The sequence below is a fragment of the Osmerus eperlanus genome, chromosome 17, assembly GCF_963692335.1.
Source record: "Osmerus eperlanus chromosome 17, fOsmEpe2.1, whole genome shotgun sequence".
NCBI lineage: Eukaryota > Metazoa > Chordata > Actinopteri > Osmeriformes > Osmeridae > Osmerus > Osmerus eperlanus.
In genome coordinates this window covers 450,811-472,431 of record NC_085034.1, presented here as the reverse complement: position 1 = coordinate 472,431, position 21,621 = coordinate 450,811, and the positions used below count along the sequence as shown (strand labels likewise).

Genomic DNA, 21,621 nt, shown 5'->3' with positions numbered 1-21,621 from the left:
ATCAGAAATCAGAATCAGTATAAATGCATCTTTGGTGTAAGCCTACTGTTGATTGTTAGATGTTATTGTATCGTGTCATATATCTTCTGTTCTTATTAAACGGCACTTACCCTTTTTGTCTGTATTGCGTAGTAACTTTAGTATTAGCATACCTAATTAAAAATTAATTGCACGTTTGTTGTCCTATGTTGCTTGTTTGTGTGACCTGTATAAAGTAATATCTGTTCTTCAGTTAAACATTGATCTCACTAACCAATCGAAGAAGCGATGGCCATTTTTACCGTAAGTAGGTTACTTTACCCTATTATGTAGTTCACGTTTGTGCCTCTTATTACACATGTAGCTAACATTGTTTTATTTTTATTATACGCTGTTGCTTGTCAATTAAGATAAGCATAATGTTAAACTTTATCCATACATCATTCGATTTTATGATGTCAACGGTATTCATCTACGCATTGTTTCTAACCGTTACGGTAAACGTGTAACACCTAGTCTGACATCCGTAACCTCGTCAGCGGGCTGCCTTGCTGTCTTGCTAATGTAATATATCACGACGTAGACTACTTGTAAAAAAACAATGTTCAGTAGTGTGCAGAGTGGGCAGGGATCTCTAAAGCGATGTGCTGGAACTAGCAGAATCTGCTTGCCATCTAGTTAGGTAATTATTCGAGACTAGTACCTCTACATTCCTTCAATACTCCAAGTGCTACAAACTAGCGCCCCCTCGGCCTCACTGACTTGTGAGCGAGAATGACCGAAAGGAAACGCAATTTATCTGACGTGGAGGACGTGCGAGACGGCGAAGTGTCCGGGTCAAAGAAATTCAAGGATGGAACCGGTAAAAAGAGACACATTGCGGCGTTGGTCTTGGCAAGAGGAGGTAGTAAAGGAATTCCTCTTAAGAATATCAAAATGCTGGCCGGGGTCCCGCTAGTGGGCTGGGTGCTGAGAGCTGCGGTGGACTCCAACATGTTTGACAGGTTAGCATTGCAGACGTGTTTACATATTTAATATGAAAACCCAGTTCCTCCAGCATAACGTTTATGACGATATGACTGCATAACATGCTGATGATTACTCAATATTATTATGGATTGTGTAGCTGTCTGTTTTGTTGTGGCGTCTTGGCAGCAATTTGATCATGAAACAATATGAATGCAGACAGGAAAGACCCTTGTATCAAGCTAGCAGCTAGCTAACTAGTCAGCAGCTCTATCTACGCTAGCTGTGTGTAATGCATCTTAGAGGCTAGCCTAGCGTTAGCCTAGCTGTGGTTGATGGCAGGAAGACCGGCTACGTGGTACACGTGTCGTCCATGTCATGTTGTTGTGAGCATGATGTGACCAATTGTTGTACAATTCACTTATCACTTATCACCCCCCTTCTCCCAATAGTATAAGAAACTTGCACACTTCTCCTAATATATTAAATATTGCTCTAATTAATCGTCAAACCCCCCTTCTCCTCTCCCTCCTCCTCTTGCTCCCTGCAGTGTGTGGGTGTCGACAGACCATGATGAGATAGAGAAGGTGGCGCGGGCGTGGGGGGCGCAGGTGCACCGCCGGAGCCCCGAGGTGTCCCAAGACTCCTCCAGCTCCCTGGACACCATCCAGGAGTTCAGCCGCCTCAACCCCGGTAATCTGAATCTGACCCTGGTTATATAACCCTGGTACTGTAACCCTGACCCTGGTTATATAACCCTGGTACTGTAACCCTGACCCTGGTAATGCTACTATGTACATCATGTATTCATGCTGCCCTTTGATCCAAAGTGACTTGCTTGTGTGTGTATGAGACTCAGCTTTCAGTGCTAACTTAGATCCAGACAGGCAGACAGACAGACAGGCAGACAGTCAGACAGGCAGACAGGATTCTAGATTCTAACAGTCACACCCTCTTCTCCATCCAGAGCCTCGCCCAGCTAGACACACACCCTACCAGGATGCAGGCTGTCTACAACACACACTATGCACACACAACAAGACACAGGAACAGGTTAGAAGATATTGTTAAAAATGTTGTACCCCGGGGGATAATAAAGATTTCCTTACCTTACCTATGCTGACTACTGAGCAAGCAGGCCGTGTGTGTGTGTGTGTGTGTGTGTGGCACACGCCAACGTTTCCCTGTGCGTGTGCACACGTGTTTACCTGTGTTCTTTCTCCTCCCCAGAGATGGATGTGATCTGCAACATCCAGGCCACGTCGCCCTGCCTGCACCCCTCCCACCTGCAGGAGGCGCTGCAGCTCATCACGCTGCAGGACTTCCAGTCTGTGTTCTCTGTGGTGCGGAGACACCAGTTCAGATGGCAGGAGGGGAAGAAGGGAGGTGTGTTCAGGCTGATCTGATCCTCCTGCTGGTCTCTCATCAGTCTGTAGCATGCTGTACTTACCTGCTGGTCTCTCCAGTCTGTAGCATGCTGTACTTACCTGCTGGTCTCTCCAGTCTGTAGCATGCTGTACTTACCTGCTGGTCTCTCCAGTCTGTAGCATGCTGTACTTACCTTATGGACTTACATGTAACTTTGTATTCCTTTAGCAGATGCTTTCATTGAAAGAGACGTACATAGCAGAAACCTTGTGAGGACTTGTGAATCTGGAGGGGGGAGGAGAGGGGAGGGGCTGAGTAAATGCCAGTATTTACATGTCAAAGACATGCTGCTTCTCCCATCATGCATTGCAATACAGATTTACTTACTTTCGTACATACATTTGAAAGCTTAACAAAACTCACAACTGCTAAATAACTGAATGCACACATTGTAACTAATATCTTCTAACCTGACTCTGTCTTAGAGCTGTAATGGAAGAGTTTGGTTGTAAACTGTGTCTGGGTCTGGGGTTTGGTGTGGTGTGGTCACGTGGCTGGCAGAGAGTCCTGTTATCTTTGCGCAGTGGCAGTATCGTAGCCTATGAGGTTTATCCGAGGCGTGATTATTGCTAGTTGAAAACTTTACCCAATACCCCGCTGTGACGACTTGAAATATAGTCGGCATTGGCAATTTTTGGAGGTCTCTTTGGAGGCCAATCTCTCTGTTGAAATCAATGATTGGAAATTGTTAGTAGTAACTAGTGTTCTGATGTCATTTCTGCTATCTGCTGTTGAGAATAATTGCATGTTTTGAAGTGTAGTCAGGTTAGAGTTACATATGAACCTGGAAAACAATGTACTGACCCCCTCCTCCTCCCAAGCGGGCGTGTCCACCCTGCCCCTGAACCTGGACCCGGCCTGCAGGCCGCGCAGGCAGGACTGGGACGGGGAGCTGTGTGAGAACGGCTCCTTCTACTTCGCCACCAGAGAACTCATCCAACAGGGGCTGTTACAGGTAGCTAGGCAACCTCCAGGGGCTGTTACAGGTAGCTAGGCAACTTCCAGGGGCTGTTATAGGTAGCTAGGCAACCTCCAGGGGCTGTTACAGGTAGCTAGGCAACCTCCAGGGTCTGTTACAGTTAGCTAGTCAACCAGCAGGGGCTGTTCAGAATCAGAATCAGAAATGCTTTATTGATCCCCGAAGGGAAACTCTTTGTTACAGCAGCTCGCCTTTATGTCAGTTAACACAGGAGAAAGTACTAGCAAAGATAAAATACAATACACTATAAAACTATAATATATTGTATTTTATCTTGTATCGTTGTTGAAGGTAACTAGCAACCAGTAGGAATGTAGCTAAGCAACCAGAGACCTCACACAGCAAGGTTTTAGGGTAGTAAGAGCACCATGTTTCACTTTCCTTCCCTGTCTCCTCCCCCGCCTGCTCTCCTCCCCCTCCTCCCAGGGGGGTAGGATGGCCTACTATGAGATGCTACCAGAGTTCAGCGTGGACATCGACGTGGACATAGACTGGCCCGTGGCAGAGCAGAGGGTACTCCGGTGAGGAAGAGAAACAGGAAGTGACATCATGTATCCCCCGACTATCACATTCTAAGCACTTACTCGTCATATTTTCTCACCTGGTTGTGTGTGTGTGTAATGTGTGTGTGTGTGTGTGTCCAGGTTCGGCTACTTCGGCCGGGCCCAGCCCGAGGTGGTGCGGCTGCTGCTATGTGTGGTGTGTGGGGGTCTGACAGACGGCCAGGTGCTGCTGTCTGCCTCAGGGGAGGAGATGCTCTCCTTCAGCACCAGAGACACCAGGGGGATACGCATGCTGCAGGAGGAGGGCGTGGAGGTAACACACGGGGGTGGGGCTGAGTAAATGCCAGTATTTACATGTCAAAGACATGCTGCTTGTCCCATCATGCATTGCAATACAGATTTACTTTCGTACATACATTTTAAAGCTTAACAAAACTCACAACTGCTAAATAACTGAATGCACACATTGTAACTAATATCTTCTAACCTGGCTCTGTCTTAGAGCCGTAATGGATGAGTTTGGTTGTAAACCGTGTCTGGGTCTGGGGTTTGGTGTGGTGTGGTCACGTGGCTGGCAGACAGTCCTGTTATCTTTGCGCAGTGGCAGTATCGTAGCCTATGAGGTTTATCCGAGGCGTGATTATTGCTAGTTGAAAACTTTACCCAATACCCCGCCGTGACGACTTGAAATATAGTCGGCATTGGCAATTTTTGGAGGTCTCTTTGGAGACCAATCTCTCTGTTGAAATCAATGATTGGAAAACCTCCTCCACCTCCTCTATCATCCCCCTCTCCTCCTCTAGCGGTAGTAAGCTGCTGTTCCCCTGTCTGTCCTGCAGGTGGTGCTGTTGAGCTCTGTGGAGGAGCCCCTGTCCAGCGCTCTGTGTGAGCGTCTGACCCAGAGGACAGGCTGTCCGGTCAGGCAGCTGGGCGCAGACGTGCAGGCCGACGTCAGGGCCATGATGGCCAAGAGGGGCCTGGGCTGGAACGAGGTGGCTTACCTGGGTGAGCAGCCCTGCACAGCACGGACCTCACATGCAGCCCTGCACAGCACGGACCTCACATGCAGCCCTGCACAGCACTGGCCTCACATGCAGCCCTGCACAGCACGGACCTCACATGCAGCCCTGCACAGCACTGGCCTCACATGCAGCCCTGCACAGCACGGACCTCACATGCAGCCCTGCACAGCACGGACCTCACATGCAGCCCTGCACAGCACTGGCCTCACATGCAGCCCTGCACAGCACTGACCTCACATGCAGCCCTGCAGAGCACTGGCCTCACATGCAGCCCTGCACAGCACGGACCTCACATGCAGCCCTGCACAGCACTGACCTCACATGCAGCCCTGCACAGCACGGACCTCACATGCAGCCCTGCACAGCACTGGCCTCACATGCAGCCCTGCACAGCACGGACCTCACATGCAGCCCTGCACAGCACTGACCTCACATGCAGCCCTGCACAGCACGGACCTCACATGCAGCCCTGCACAGCACTGACCTCACATGCAGAAGGACAGGAATTCAGACATTTGCTCAATAATTAGTTACTGTTGTTTTTGGTACAGTGGTACTTGCTTTGAGGAGATGTGGTTGAATCTGATGTTTCAGTTTTTGAGGGTTTGAGAGATAACAGCCTCTCTGTGATCTGAGTCAAACTGTCAGAATCAAACCACTTAGAATCAAAGTTTGAATCTCACTATTTTCTCTCCCCAGGTAATGATGAGCAGGATGTGACCTGCCTGACCTTGGCTGGTCTGAGTGCAGTACCTCTCCACGCCCCCACAGGGGCGCTGAACGCTGCCAAGTACTCGTGCCACAGCGGGGGGGGCCGGGGGGCCCTGAGGGAGTTTGCAGAACACATCCTGCTGCTGAAGAAGAAGGCCAAGGCCCAGCTGGAGCAGGACCGCATCAACAGACACACCTTCTGACCCGGTGCACATCCACACCACATCCACACACACCTTCTGACCCGGTGCACATCCACACCACATCCACACACACCTTCTGACCCGGGGCACATCCACACCACATCCACACACACCTTCTGACCCGGTGCACATCCACACCACACACACCTTCTGACCCGGAGCACATCCACACCACACACACCTTCTGACCCGGTGCACATCCACACCACATCCACACACACCTTCTGACCCGGTGCACATCCACACCACATCCACACACACACCTTCTGACCCGGTGCACATCCACACCACATCCACACACACACCTTCTGACCCGGTGCACATCCACACCACATCCACACACACACCTTCTGACCCGGTGCACATCCACACCACATCCACACACACCTTCTGACCCGGTGCACATCCACACCACATCCACACACACCTTCTGACCCGGTGCACATACACACCACATCCACCCACCTTCTGACCCGGTGCACATCCACACCACATCCACACACACCTTCTGACCCGGGGCACATCCACACACACCTTCTGACCCGGTGCACATCCACACCACATCCACACACACCTTCTGACCCGGGGCACATCCACACTCCTTCTGACCCGGAACCAGAACCTTACCTGGGGAGTTCTGGTTCTAAACGAGGGTTCCGACTCAGAAGCGATGAGACAAGTTTTGATTCTAAACTGTCAGATGTGTAGCGTGTGTGTGGAACAGGCAGACAGGAGTTCTAAACTGTTAGAACATCGTTCTGTTCTCCGTCCTGGTCCAGCTTTCAAACCTCCTCCAGGTGGAATCTCTCTGGGGTCTGACTCTGGGGGTTGAGCCAAAAAGGTAAACACAAAGAATAAGATATACTTTCATATAGGGATCATGGGTATGAGGGAGGGAGTGGTACTTTGCTACTTATTAGAAACACTGATTGACTGAAATGTAATTTCTAGTGTTTGTCTTTCTGATTGTGTATCTAAGTATTTGTATGGTTTGTGTTTGTCATGTGCCTGCATTATTATACAATTACATAATCTGATGGAATGTGAATAATCTGATAAAAAAGGATGTCCAAGACTTGCATTCTATAGTTTGATGATCAAGGTTGTAACGCTGGCGTGGTCCTATATCCAACTGAGTCTCACATGGTCAGTAATGATACTGAAGGTTTATTGGATTAACCTGACTGTAGGTGCCACCAGAGGGCACTACTGCCCCTCTTTACTGTAAGAGAAGGAGCCAGTCTGATCAGGAAGTAGACACCCTGACTTGTTGCTTTATTTGCCGACAACTGCCTGTCATATTGCCTTTGTTTATACTAACCCTAACCCTCCACTGTGAGAAAGACTTACATTTTACATTACATTTAGTCATTTAGCAGACGCTCTTATCCAGAGCGACTTACAGTAAGTACAGGGACATTCCCCCGAGGCAAGTAGGGTGAAGTGCCTTGCAAGGACACAACAAGGACACGTTGTGTCCTTACACGGCCGGGAATCAAACTGGCAACCTTCAGATTACTAGCCCGATTCCCTCACCGCTCAGCCACCTGACTCCCCATCATCACCAACATCCAGCTATCTGGAGTCAGATGGCCGAGCGGTTAGGGAATCGGGCTATTACTCAGAAGGTTGCCGGTTCGATTCCTGGCAGTGCAAATGTGACGTTGTGTCCTTGGGTAAGGCACTTCACCCTACTTGCCTCGGGGGAATGTCCCTGTACTTACTGTAATTCGCTCTGGATAAGAGCGTCTGCTAAATGACTAAATGTAAATCCACACTGTCCCCATTAACATCCACGCTGTCCACTCTTCTACATCTGCTCCCTAAGAGAGACGGCCTTTGTTTAATTACTTCTTTGTTGTGATAGAAAGTCACTGGGACTATGTGTTTACCAGTGATTTGTAAACTGCCAAACTAATTGTTAAGAATTTTATTCATCAGTCATTCTAAACTATAGACTGTTAAAGCTGTCAGTGAATGTGAGGTTGGAAGTCACAGTATTACCCAGTAAAAGGATGTTAGTTCAAAAATAATCATGACATGACCCAACTGTAAAGGCACAATCTTTTATTCAGTTATTATTATTTTTCAACCAAGTAAAGAACAGGACCTGACAATATTGATGTCAAATGGACTATATCAGACTTTTTATACTTTCTGATACTTCTGTCATATATCAAGATAATTCTGATCTAACTAACATCAATGCTTCAATATTATTTCTGTATTCCTATGAAAACAAAAAAAAATGATTTATATAAGATACACATGATTACAAAAAATAAGTATTCATTGACATTTTCAAGTTTCAAACTTCTAACAACAAACAATTTCTTACTGATTGATTTAAACAAAAGTGGAAACAAGGATTTAAACTGTAATATGATAGGGAGCAACAGTTTTAACAATGTAACAATGTTTTAAACATGAGCATATTTGCTTATTTATTTGCATAATTAGTATTCAGTTGATTAATTACAAACACATCTTTGTCTAAATATAAAACAGTAATGATCTTTTATGTTGTAAAGATGGTCCTGTTGAGTATTTACAGACAGCAATCATTAAATTCAAATCGAGTTAATGATGATGACTGAATTAATTACTTCAAACTAACTAACTTAACTGATTGTGCAAGAATTAGAGCCTGACCCACTATTTCTGTTTGGGAACAAGTGTTGATTTTCTGGCATGCTGCAGATCTTCTTCAACAACTGGTCCTTAGACTTGTCCTTGAACACGTGGTACCTGCCCCCACAAAGCTGAACTATCTCCTGTAGGTGAGGCTCAGCTTCTTTCACAAACTGATCTCCAGTCATTCTAGACCGTCTCAGGTTCTCTCCATGGGTGAAGAGCACTATCGTTCTCTCTCTGATCTTACTCTCAAAGGCTGTTTCCAGTTTCTCCAAAATCCCTCTCTCACCATCTGTGAACCTGCCAACCTGCATCACCAGCAGGTACACACATGCACCTGTCTGACACAGTTCTCTGCATTTATATACATGTTCACCTTTAATGTTCTCATCAAAGAAATCTGGAGTGTCGATGATCGTCACCTTGGTACCATATGTCTCAAAGGGAACAGCCTTACACTCTCTAGTGACAGGTATGGAGCTGGCCCGGGAGGGAAATGCTTTTTTTCTCAGGATGGTGTTGCCACATGCACTCTTCCCAGTCCCTGACAGTCCCAGCAGCACCATGTTCAGGGTGTTTTCAGGTGGTGAGACAGGGTAAACCTGCTGTCTAGCTGTTTGGACAGCGTGACTCTGCTGTCTAGCTGTTTGGACAGCGTGACTCTGCTGTCTAGCTGTTTGGACAGCGTGACTCTGCTGTCTGCCACTGGACGAGTCTGATGGAAAAACGTAAGGGAACACAAGTAAGCAGGGGCGTAAAAGTGGGACTGACCACCCAGGGCCTCTAAAAACTTTCTTAAAAAGAAAAACTGACAACCAAAATGGGGAGGGGGAAGGGGGGGGGGGGTGTGCGCGTATCAGGGTGTTGTAACTCCTACCAGATCTGGTGATGGGGCGAGTCATGGTAAAACTCTGACCTGGTAAAACAACATGCAACAAGGAGTCTTGTATTTAAAAATGTGTACGTCATAAATAACCTCTTTGGTCTACACTTCACGTCTCATGAAACTAATGTCTTCTAAGAACACAACTTAAAACTTGAATAATGCTGTTCACTCACAGTACACAGGTTTATTTAGATACTTTACTGCTAGTGTGTACTCTACAGTAGTAATACATGTTCGACTTACTTTTCTTTATTTTCTTCTGTCCAGCTTCCCATCCATAGTTCTTTCTAGAAAGGAAACATGTATAACTGTGAAGAGGCTTTTTCCTGATGCAAACCGACCCATGCCTTTTCATGATTATGCATTTGTGATTACACAACTACTCCTAATAGCTTTTTCAATATATTTTTTAAATTTCTGTAAATACACAAATTAGAATTCACAATGGCAAGTCATTGAGAAAGTGAAAAACCTTGTGGAAAAACTAGATTGTTCTTCCATGACCACATCTTCTGGTATGTCTTGACTCTGTCCAGCTTCATTGGGGTGTCTTCTCCTGAAGAGCATTAGCAGGACTGGTTATCTGGTTCATCATACAACATTATACATTACAGATGTATCTGGTTCATCATACAACATTATAAATTACAGATGTATCTGTAATTTATGTATGTTAAGAATTTGTTCTTACATGTTACAGTTGTTTGTTTTTTTCTGGCCACGCCTTCCTTTAACAGCATTCTCCAAGTTAAAGTTGAATTCCAGTGGTTTACTGTTTCCATTTGACCATTTCTCCTTTCTTTTTTCAAGACCATTTTCAGAATAAATGATATGTAGAGGTAACTTTACCTTCACTTGTTGCTGAAACGAGTTTAGTATCAGCACGTCAGTTTTCCTTGCTATCTCCTCACCATACATCTCCTGTATCTTCCCTATTCCCTTCCCTATCCCCTCCGCTGTAGCCTCTCTGTCCTGCACCAGCAGCAGGAACACATGAGGTCCTGGGTGGCACAGGGCCATGCAGTCAATAACATTCTGGTCTGGAGTTTCTTTATCAGACAAGTCAGGAGTTGTGATCACAGTAAAACGTTCATTTTCTATTTGCCTACACTTGCCTAAGGTTGTGATCAATCCAGGATTGTCTATGATTTGGTTTGATATTCTCTCCTGTTCTGACCCCACCAGAACCACAGTAGTGTGATTTGAATTCCCACCTGAAAAAAGAATAGTGTTGTTAAACATCTTTCTTTAAAACACATATGACACTTTTATTGAATTAACATCCAGTATGTTGATAGTAGGCCTTGTGTTGTATTAAAGAATGGTAAAACATACCTTGAGACATTTTTCAGTCAGAAGATGCAACTGTCTGAAGACTTAACAGACATCAGAGAAATCACACCAAGCCTCAGAGAGATGACTTCTGGGTGTGAGCAAGTCTGAGTCATGAAATCAGGATGTTTGTTTCTTATATAGTTAAGGAGGAGGGGCTGGAATATTAGCCACTCATATGTGGGTGTCACCCACTCAGAACATGGTCAGTATATAAGTACACATGCAGTATATACACACTGCATGTCTTGTCTTCAACAGTGCAACAGACCTCCCTTTCCACAGTCAGGATGGGTTCCGGAAACTCTATTCCAGCAGGTGATAATCTTATCAACTTTAGATTTATGAAAACACTGCATGATGATATATTTTACTTGAACCAGTGGCACCAAACATGTAATTATGTGTCATGTTAATTTAGCAAAAACAAAATGTAATATTGGATGTCATGTTTGATCATAGTAAAGTATCTATTATCTATATAGACACAATTGGGCTACAATCAATGTGCGCTTTCAGATGGTATAGATCAAATATTTACAACTTTTTCTTTTGCAGGCGAAGATCTGAGAATTGTGATGATTGGAAAAACCGGAGTGGGAAAAAGTGCAGTTGGAAACACGATTCTCGGAAAACAAGCTTTTATATCTTCTCCCAGTAGCATTTCAGTGACTAATACTTGTCAGAAACAGTCAGTTACTAAGAAAAGGCTGATAGACGTGGTGGACACACCAGGGATTTTAGATACAACAAAAGAAGCTGAGGACATAAATAGAGAGATAGTGAAATGTGTTCAGCTGTCCTGCCCAGGTCCTCATGTGTTCCTGCTGGTGATCCAGATTGGAAGATTCACCAGGGAAGAGCAGAACTCAGTGAAGGCTCTGGAGGAGCTGTTTGGACCTGAGGCCTCCAAGTACATGATCGTGCTGTTCACTCATGGGGAAAAACTAAAAGGTCGCACAATACAAAACTTTGTGCACAGCGGCAATCCGAAGCTCAGAGAGGTGATCCAGCGCTGTGGCAGCAGGTTCCATGTGTTTGACAACACAGGACACAAAAGCAGACGTCAAGTCGTTCAACTGATCAAGATGATTGACAAGATGGTGGCAGCGAACGGGGGAGGAGCCTACACTGATGACATGTACAGAGAGGTGGAGGGAAAGATGCAGCAGGGAACAATGTATCACGAGGCTGGGAGAACGATGCAACAGCAAAATCCTGGGAGAGAATTATCTCAAAATTATGATTTCCGTCCTTCTCTCATGGAAAGAGTCCACATGTTTCAGATGATTCTTGAATTAGGTGAAAAGATACATGAGGAGAATAGAGGCCTTAGACAGGGACGGATGACTTCTACTAACATTGTTTTTAGATAAAACAAGTCAATTAAAAACATATCTTCTTTAAAATTAAGGTTAAAAGGCTTTTCCTTATGTGTCGGCTTTTGAGTGTATGGATTATGTAGCCGACATGTCATATTTGTAGTTGTAGAGAATCTATATTTATTTCAAGACAACCTCTTTCCATGTTCTTTTTATTGTGTTTACTTCCCTAATACTTTCTCCTGATTAATTTGATTTCAACAAATAGTACATACAAAAGGTATGTGTGTGAGTAAGTCTATAATCCTGTGACAGCTGAAGTCACTCTTCTTATAGAAGCTGTAAAGACAATGATTAAGGGTTAGGGTTAGGGTGATTAAGATGTCCAGTTGTTTCACTTCTTAAAGACAAATGTAATTTATTGTAAATTGTTTGGATAAACTGTTCATGTGTCATGAATAAAATGTGTTAAATATTTCACAATATCTTAACTTCTTGTAGCAGCATATCAACAGTACATTGATTACAAAACAGTACTCGACTCCAAAAACATCAGGAACAACTGTAATTCCCCAACAACACTAGTTATGTCAGGCAAAAATAAAATGTATCTGCGTATGGACAAAAATACATCCACTAAAGGCCATGACTTCAGTCAACACACCTGCAGTGAAGTCAGCTGATGACAAGACGCCTGGCCTGAGTGCCGTGCCTGAACTAGCTTCGACCAAACACGCAGTGTTATGAAAGTTGTAGTTTATAACAGTTTTTGTTTTATTTGAGGTGTGTTTATGTTTTTTGTGCGTCAAAGAAACATTTCTATTACTTTTTGACAGACACAAACCTTTTTCAATTTCAAAGGTTTGTCATTAACTGCGCAAATCGCGACGCTGATCACTTCTGGGAAATTGCATTCATTGAAATACAATGACTCATGCTTAAACTTTGATATGTTTAATTCTTATTGACAAATACTGCACTAGGTCTACCTTCAACTCATTTTTATTTGTGTTTTGACACTTTATTTTAGTCAACATGATAGTACAAAATGAATGTAATACATTAGTAAAACATGCTCCTAAAACTGAAAGTGGATTCCTGACATGTTTCATGTGAGAATGTTCTGTTGTGTGTGAGGTGTCTGTGGTGAGGCCACACCCAGCACATGGACCCAGTGTGGTGACACATGAGTATTGATCTCATGCCAGTCATACTTTTAATTTCAAAACACTGATGCTCTGACACTTGGTCAAACCTGATCTTACAACTGAAAGTAAAGGTGTTTATGGTGCAAGGTTGGCAAATGTTTCCAATGCTTATAGTCTATGGTTCACTTATTCTAAACAAATGTCATTCCTGTAAATCGTTTGTATAAAGTCGTCTACTGAGTGACCAAAACAATTTTGTCCTGAAAACAGATTTCAAACAATAAAATGTTCTTAAATTATTTTTATACACACTTCTTATAGCACCATATTAGTAACTGCCAGTACAATGATTACAATACTTCACAAGACTTTAACTTTATTTGTAAATAAATGTAATTCCTTATCAACATTAGTAATGTCAGGTTCAAATAAAATGTGATTGTGACCGTGGCAACCCGATCCTGGTTGGAGAGGTGGACTCGTACGGTCAGGTTGGTGCAGCGTTCTGTCACAGCAGTGTAAGTTCAAGCTGCAGAGATCCTTCCTGTAAAGACAACTTTACAGGAAGGATCTAAAAAGAAGAAAATAAGTCATGCAGTTATCACGACTGACAAAGAACCATCAACAAAGTGCAGTCAGTGAGGTATGAGGAACAGTTTATTTAAAGATGATTATGTGACCCTAAATCTCAGACCACAAGGAATCTCTCCAAATGCACATGTAACAATGTGTTTGGCACCATAAGAAATACATTCCCATTCTGCTTATTTTCTATTAAAAAAAAAATGGGGGTCAGATGGCTGAGCGGTTAGGGAGTCGGGCTATTAATCAGAAGGTTGTTGGTTCGATTCCCCGGCTATGCCAAATTGGGCAAGGCACTTCACCCTACTTGCCTCAGGGGAATGTCCCTGTACTTACTGTAAGTCGCTCTGGGTTAGAGCGAGAAATGAAAATAAACCAGTTTGCTGCTCAATTCTTGTTACTACAATTGTTACGGGATCTTCCTCTGTGATGCTGTCACACCCAGTGTAGCCGATGTGTATCGGTGAAACTCACTCCTCAGGTATGTAACAGGCCACCCGCATCAACGAATAGCTAGCTTTTCGTTGGCGTAGTTGGTAGTGGTGGCGCTTGGGAAGCCAGAGGTGGTAGGTTCGAACCCAGTGCGGGACGATTTGCCCAATACCTCTGACGGAGCTTGCAAGACCACGTCTGTTACACCAGCACCGACATCCAGTTACATACCAAACACAGCAAAAGCAGAACATACTATACTGACAGTAGATCATAGTATATCAATTTCCTGGTCTCATTTCCACAGGTGAGCAGCAGGTAGGGTTAGGGTATGCTGCAAAGTGACTGGCTGGTAAACATCTGAAGTTGCAGATCAGAGTTGAGGTCTTATCCTCCTAAATATCAATTAACTCTTAATTTTATATTCACTTTGACTTTTTACTAAAACATAAATCAGTGTGAAACATAACTATAAGCAATGTCATAGGTGGCCAATGAACATCAACCGTAAGCAATCTCTTAATTCCTGCAGTTCACGGCCTCTTAACCCTCGTGCTGCCTTCGGGTCACATGACCCAAAGGTTCATAACGAACCATCGTTGTGTTTACCCAATTTTACCCAATACAAAAACAAATTAAAATAATTTTCTTTTAACCTTTGCAATGTGGGGGGTCTGAGACAGCCTAGCTGTTAAAAGAAAATGCTTCACTTTGTCTTTGTATGCGGTAAATCTGTCGCAATACGACGGTGGGTCACAATGACTGATGGGTCAGAATGACCCGAAGATAACACAAGGGTTAAATGAGATCCACATTCTCAACGTTCTACCTCCCCCTACAGGCTGACATGTGTAACTACATCCATCACATCACATTCAGCAGCATCCTCTAGTACAGTGGTTCTCAACCCTGGTCCTCAAGTACCACCTGTCAGTGGCGGTTCTAGACTTTACTGGGGGGGGGCAAGGGGGGCAAGGGGGGGCCAGTGTTTAATCAGAGGGGCACATTAAAAAACGGAAACAAATTATATTTAAACATTAAATACTTTAATTTAGCTTTATATTAAAATCATAGAGTAGGGGATGAGGGGAGGAGAGAGGAGGGGAGGGGAGGGGAGGGGAGGAGGGGAGAGGAGGAGGGGAGAGGAGGAGAGGGGAGATGGGGAGGGGAGGGGGGGGAGAGGGGAGGTGAGCGGAGGAGAGGGGAGATGGGGAGGGGAGGGGAGGGGGTGCTCAGCTGGACAGTAAAGTGAGGAGCGGGGAGGCAATTTGAGAATTGATTGAAACAGGATGGAGGGATATCGAGGTTGCTGGTAGTCAGAAGACTGTGTACTCATGACTGGAATAGGATCCAGGTGCAGAGATGAGGAGAGAGGTTATTGAAGATGATAGATCAGAGATGGAGGTATAGAGGGATGAATAGATAAGGAGGAGGTGGAGGACGAGGAGGAGAGAGGATGATGGTGGGGATGAAAAGGAAGGAAGGTTTCATGGAAATGAGATCAAACAGTTTTCAACATGTTGTGCAGGTGAAGGAAATGGCATTATTAACATCTTTGAAGAAAGCAAATGTCTGGAAATACCAATCTGGATAGAGAACTGTAACTGTAATGTCTCAGTATCCATTTCACATTTTGAAACAAATTTGATGAACAACAGCGCTTATCTTTGTGTTGATGAATATTCTACATGTAACATTTCTCCAATCAACAGCAGGTCTCTCAGTATGTCAATGTTACCATCCTAAGAGGGATTCCTTCCCTGGAAAGAATACTAATTCAATACTGGGAGAGGGTGGGAGAGAGAGAGAGAGAGAAAGAGAAGGAGAAACAGGGTGGGAGAGAGATGATGAGACAGGGAGGTCAGAGGAGACAGTGATGAAGAGAGATAATGATCGATAGACGACAGCAAGAAAGAAAATAAAATAAAAAAGTAGAGAAGCAAGATCAGGAGTCAGACCAGGATATTTGCACCCCCCCCCTCTCCACACACACATGCACACACACACTCACACACACACACTCACGCACACACACACGCACACACACACACCACATTTTGCCTGGATTCAGGAGCTGGTTCAGAGAGTGTGAGTATGTACATGTTCATATGTGTGTGAGTGACAACAGCAGAAGAGGAGAAAACAAGTGTCTCCTCCAGGGCTCCTCCCGCCTGGGCGGAGCCTCCGTCGTCTCTATAACGTCAACACTACTTCAGCCAGCCTGACCTTTCTGTCTCGCCACCTTTAATTGGGAGGGCTTTTAGTTTTTGCTGTGTGTGTGTGTGTGTGTGTGTGTTGATCGCAGATTCTTTTTCAACGTCAGTTTTTTCTTTTCATCCGGAGGAGGCTAAACTGTGCTGACATTTACAACTGAATTGACTGGAGGAATAATAGTGTGACAGGAATTGGCAGACGGCCGTTAGAAATGTCAACTGACATTTTTTAGGGATGGATGCTTTCACTCTACTCATACTGGCGTAAAACTAACATGGGGAGTTATGTCGTTCAAGTTTTAACTGTAGATGTTTAACTGTGAAGCCACATGCTTCTGACTGCAGTGCGCGTGCCTGGGGATGAGAGCGCCTATGTTAGGTACACCCTCTCAAACATGAGGACCATGTAGACTAGTGGAGACGTGAGGACCATGTATACTAGTGGAGCTTTCTGGGATCATGGTTCCAGGAATAGCCTGGGTAGCCTGAGCGCTTATGTTAGGTGCATCAAATCAGGTGTTTTTGACATGTATTTATAACACTGTTAGTAGGGCCTATATCTAATATAACTTCCACCTCTCCTCCTCTTCCTTCCTCTCCTTCCTCTCCTTCCCCTCCTCTTCCTCCCCCCTCTCCTCTCGCTGCACGTGTGAGTGTGTTGACACCCTTGTGTCTCCAGGTTGTTTAGAAGCAGAAGTGTTGAAACCCTCCTGGCCCCGGAGCCCCCCTGGCCCCGGAGCCCCCCTGGCCCCGGAGCCCCCCTGGCCCCGGAGCCCCCCTGGCCCCGGAGCCCCCCTGGCCCCGGAGCCCCCCTGGCTGCTGTGGAGCCCCCCTGGCCCCGGAGCCCCCCTGGCCCCGGAGCCCCCCTGACCCCGGAGCCCCCCTGGCCCCGGAGCCCCCCTGGCCCCGGAGCCCCCCTGGCTGCTGTGGAGCCCCCCTGGCCCCGGAGCCCCCCTGGCCCCGGAGCCCCCCTGGCCCCGGAGCCCCCCTGGCCCCGGAGCCCCCCTGGCCCCGGAGCCCCCCTGGCTGCTGTGGAGCCCCTGCCTGTCAAAACAAAACTTGGTTTGTGTCGTCAGGAGAGGGAGAGTTGTGTGACTGCTTCATGTGTTGTCTGGTGCTGGTTTCCATGCCTGCAGCTCTACCGTCGGTTGCTTGGTCAGTTGTACCTGTGTGTGTGTGTTATCTCTAAACACACACCCTAGACGTGTGTGTGTGTGATGGATGATGACAGCTGTTATTGTCACTGAGATGACTGGTGGGACAGGCCCACAGAAGCTGGTAATGCCAAGATTAATGGGCTCAGAGTGTGTGTGTGTTTGGTGTGTGTGTTTGGTGTGTGTGTGTTTGGTGTGTGTATGATGTCAGGTCAGTCTATTATGGAGCTGTCATCACAGTTCTCAGTGGCCTTTGGCAGAGTCTCTCTCTCTCCCCGCTCCCTCCCCCGTGTATGGTGAACCAAGGAGCCTGCCAGATGTGTTGATACTATGCTGTTTGTGTGTCTGTGTGTGTGTGTCTGTGTGTGTGTGTGTGTGATATTACATCACAGTAGTAGTCTGAATTACAGCTGAGCTGGCTTGATTACAGTGCTTCTGAAGTGTGTGTGTGTGTGTATATGCATGTTCACATAATCAGTTGATGAGCTTGGAGTGTAGTACTTAATCACACATAATCATAGAGGGAGAGAAACCTTTACTACAATGTTCTCTCCCTCCCTCCCTCCCTCCCTCCCTCCCTCCCTCTCTCTCTCTCTCTCTCTCTCTCTCTCTCACTCTGTCTCTCTTCCTAAATTATTTCTCTCACTCTCAAAGTTTGACTTCTTAACTATGAAATTCCATTACTGCCGATGGCCCGTCACCATGGTTACCCAGTTCCGGTCTCCCCCAGTTGTGATGCAAGGGTTTGCTGTCTGGCTGGGTCTGAACCGGTTTGGACCAGTCTGACTAGGTCTGGCTGGGTCTGGGTCTGGGTTGGGAATAGATGGTACTGGACTGGCTGGCTGAACCACCTGCCCAACTTACTGTAACTTTGAACTTTGACCATGTAGACTAGTGGAGACATGAGGACCATGTAGACTAGTGGAGACATGAGGACCATGTAGACTAGAGGAGACATGAGGACCATGTAGACTAGAGGAGACGTGAGGACCATGTAGACTAGTGGAGACATGAGGACCATGTAGACTAGTGGAGACATGAGGACCATGTAGACTAGAGGAGACGTGAGGACCATGTAGACTAGTGGAGACATGAGGACCATGTAGACTAGAGGAGACGTGAGGACCATGTAGACTAGTGGAGACATGAGGACCATGTAGACTAGAGGAGACGTGAGGACCATGTAGACTAGAGGAGACGTGAGGACCATGTAGACTAGAGGAGACGTGAGGATCATGTAGACTAGTGGAGACATGAGGACCATGTAGACTAGAGGAGACGTGAGGATCATGTAGACTAGAGGAGACATGAGGACCATGTAGACTAGAGGAGACATGAGGACCATGTAGACTAGTGGAGACGTGAGGACCATGTAGACTAGTGGAGACATGAGGACCATGTAGACTAGAGGAGACATGAGGACCATGTCGAATGAGGACCATGTAGACTAGTGGAGACATGAGGACCATGTAGACTAGAGGAGACGTGAGGACCATGTAGACTAGAGGAGACGTGAGGACCATGTAGACTAGAGGAGACATGAGGACCATGTAGACTAGTGGAGACGTGAGGACCATGTAGACTAGAGGAGACGTGAGGACCATGTAGACTAGTGGAGACGTGAGGACCATGTAGACTAGTGGAGCTTTCTGGGATCATGGTTCCAGGCATGGCCTGGGTAGCCTGGGTTCCCCAGAGTGTCTCTCACCTTGCCTAGATACAGGACAACTGCTGTTGCGACTCTGCAGAAATATTCACTGTACTGTACTGTACTCACTCACTCCCATTTGCTGGTCCTGACCCACCCCCGACCTGAACACACACCTGTCCAACACTGGTCTGTACGTCCATCTAAGGAACATGACTCACCGACCAAAACATCAATTATTTACTCCACTGCTGTTGCGAGACCTTCTATTATAGATGAGTCTGACCTGACACTGATCTGTCTGCACACTTGAATACACACACACACACACACACACACACACACACACATATGAAACACTGACCACACACCACTTCTCTCCCCCTCTCTGCATTGTGGTAGAACAGTGTTCTGATGTAACGATGTTGGCCTGTCCACCAGAGGAAGGACTGGACAACATCACACCTGACCGGATATGAAGCCGTTCTGTCATCAGAGCCAGTAACCACAGCTGAAGGAGAGGACACTTTATATCATCATATTATAGAAGAGGAAAGGTGTAGCTCAGTGGTTAGAGCACTTCACTACAGGTCAAGAGGTTGCAGGTTCAAATCCCACTTTGTACATCTCTCTGGATAAAGTCCTCCTGCTCTATAATGTCTTAGCTCGCAGGTTTTGTAAAGGCGACATGGTTAAAGAGAAAGAGGCTGACAGAGGAGGAGAACGTAGGTAGAGAGAAAGAGAGGTGGAGGAGAAGAGAGAAGGACAGAGAAAGAGAGGAGACAAGGACACTGGGAGAGAGAGGAGGGAGAGGAGGGAGAGGGGCAGATAGGGAGATGAGCTTGAGTGTGTGTGTGTGTGTGTGTGTGTGTGTGTGTGTGTGTGTGTGTCATACTGCAGCATCAGACTGCTGGACCTGCAGGTAGAACTCTGCAGCAGTGTGTGTGTGTGTGTGTGTGTGTGCAATAGTTACTATAGTTTCTCCTCTGGCACAGTTGATGTATTATTCATCTTTTGTTTACAGAGGGGATGTTTCAGAACGAGAGTGTCCATAGACATGTCTGCAGACACTTCCTGTAACACAGATAATGAATCCACAGCCCTGGAACACCTTGCTGAGTACATAAAGACATAAACACCTTGTCTCTCCCGTCTCGAGGCAGTTCAGCGCTGGTATTCTGCTGTTTATCCTTCGTCTAGTGGTATTCCACCTCTCCTCCCTTTATGTGATGGGGGGAGGAGAGGGGAGGACTATCTCTGTGTCCTGAAGATGATGTTATAAACAGAGCCATAATTAATGATTGACAGGTTCACTGGTCAACATCCCCAAACAGAGAGAGGAAGGAGGGAAACGAGAGAGAGAGAGAGAGAGAGAGAGGGGGAAACAATAAGAGGACGAGACACAGAGAGAGAGAGAGACATAAAGATCGAATAAGAGAGAGAGATAGTTGTATCTGGTACAATGACAAGCAGCAGAATGCGTTAGTGACAGTGTAACTGCAGTAAACAGTGGGCAATAAATCACTGTCATCTCTGTGATATTAGACAAGGCAGCCGACACGCTGAGGTCTGGCCTCAGCGGTGAGCAGGAGGAGCAGGAAGAGGAGGAGGAGCAGGAGGAGGAGCAGGAGGAGGAGCAGGAGGAGGAGCAGGAGGAGGAACAGGAGGAGGAACAGGAGGAGGAGCAGGAGGAGGAGCAGGAGGAGGAACAGGGAGCAGGAGGAGGAGGAGGAGGAGCAGGAGGAGGAGCAGGGAGCAGGAGGGAGGAGGAGCAGGAGGAGGAGGAGCAGGAGGAGGAGCAGGAGGAGGAGCAGGAGGAGGAACAGGGAGCAGGAGGAGGAGGAGGAGGAGCAGGGAGCAGGAGGAACAGGAGGAGGAGCAGGGAGCAGGAGGAGCAGGAGGGAGGAGGAGCAGGAGGAGCAGGAGGAGGAGGAGCAGGAGGAGGAGGAGCAGGGAGCAGGAGGAGGAGCAGGGAGCAGGAGGAGGAGCAGGAGGAGGAGCAGGAGGAGGAACAGGGAGCAGGAGGAGCAGGAGGAGGAGCAGGGAGCAGGAGGAGCAGGAGGAGGAGGAGGAGGAGGAGGAGGAGGAGGAACAGGGAGCAGGAGGAGCAGGAGGAGGAGCAGGAGGAGCAGGAGGAGCTGGAGGAGGAGCAGGAGGAGGAACAGGGAGGAGGAGCAGGGAGCAGGAGGAGGAGGACGCATGCTGGAGACGTCTGGGTAGTTGGAGGTGTGAGGTGTGGAGTTGTGTCGGTGTTTGTGTCGTGAGCTGGAAAGGCTTGTGCTGTTTCTCTCTTTCTGTAGGGTTTGTACTCTTTCACTTTTTCCTTTCTATCTCTCTCCCTCCATCTCTCTCTCCCTCCATCTCTCTCTCCCTCCATCTCTCTCCCTCCATCTCTCTCTCCCTCCATCTCTCTCCTTCCATCTCTCTCTCCCTCCATCTCTCTCTCTCCATCTCTCTCTCCCTCCATCTCTCTCCTTCC

At 46.6% G+C, this 21,621-nt stretch overlaps 3 protein-coding genes and 2 non-coding genes across 5 annotated transcripts; 4 read left to right on the top strand and 1 right to left on the bottom strand.

Annotated features, from left to right (window-relative positions):
• Positions 1-495: 495 nt before the first annotated feature.
• Positions 496-7,887, top strand: cmasa (cytidine monophosphate N-acetylneuraminic acid synthetase a). Its single transcript, XM_062482832.1, has 8 exons — positions 496-983; positions 1,496-1,638; positions 2,176-2,331; positions 3,195-3,328; positions 3,779-3,873; positions 3,997-4,168; positions 4,695-4,860; positions 5,577-7,887. Exons 1-8 carry the CDS (start codon positions 754-756, stop codon positions 5,789-5,791), a joined length of 1,311 nt encoding a protein of 436 aa, XP_062338816.1. The 5' UTR covers positions 496-753; the 3' UTR covers positions 5,792-7,887.
• On the top strand, positions 2,886-3,026 carry LOC134038137 (U4 spliceosomal RNA). The gene has a single exon (XR_009932641.1). It is a non-coding gene; the product is annotated as a U4 spliceosomal RNA (small nuclear RNA).
• On the top strand, positions 4,445-4,585 carry LOC134038149 (U4 spliceosomal RNA). Its single transcript, XR_009932652.1, has one exon. It is a non-coding gene; the product is annotated as a U4 spliceosomal RNA (small nuclear RNA).
• A 16-nt stretch (positions 7,888-7,903) lies between the features above and the next one.
• On the bottom strand, positions 7,904-10,739 carry LOC134037517 (uncharacterized). The gene is made up of 6 exons (XM_062482831.1): positions 10,647-10,739; positions 10,003-10,525; positions 9,784-9,867; positions 9,555-9,598; positions 9,303-9,341; positions 7,904-9,140 (listed from the first exon to the last, which is right to left on the bottom strand). The coding sequence occupies exons 1-6, from the start codon at positions 10,654-10,656 to the stop codon at positions 8,413-8,415; spliced, it is 1,428 nt and encodes a 475-aa protein (XP_062338815.1). The 5' UTR covers positions 10,657-10,739; the 3' UTR covers positions 7,904-8,412.
• A 39-nt stretch (positions 10,740-10,778) lies between these two features.
• On the top strand, positions 10,779-12,352 carry LOC134037519 (GTPase IMAP family member 9-like). Its single transcript, XM_062482833.1, has 2 exons — positions 10,779-10,961; positions 11,202-12,352. Exons 1-2 carry the CDS (start codon positions 10,934-10,936, stop codon positions 12,017-12,019), a joined length of 846 nt encoding a protein of 281 aa, XP_062338817.1. The 5' UTR covers positions 10,779-10,933; the 3' UTR covers positions 12,020-12,352.
• The last annotated feature ends 9,269 nt before the right edge of the window (positions 12,353-21,621 follow it).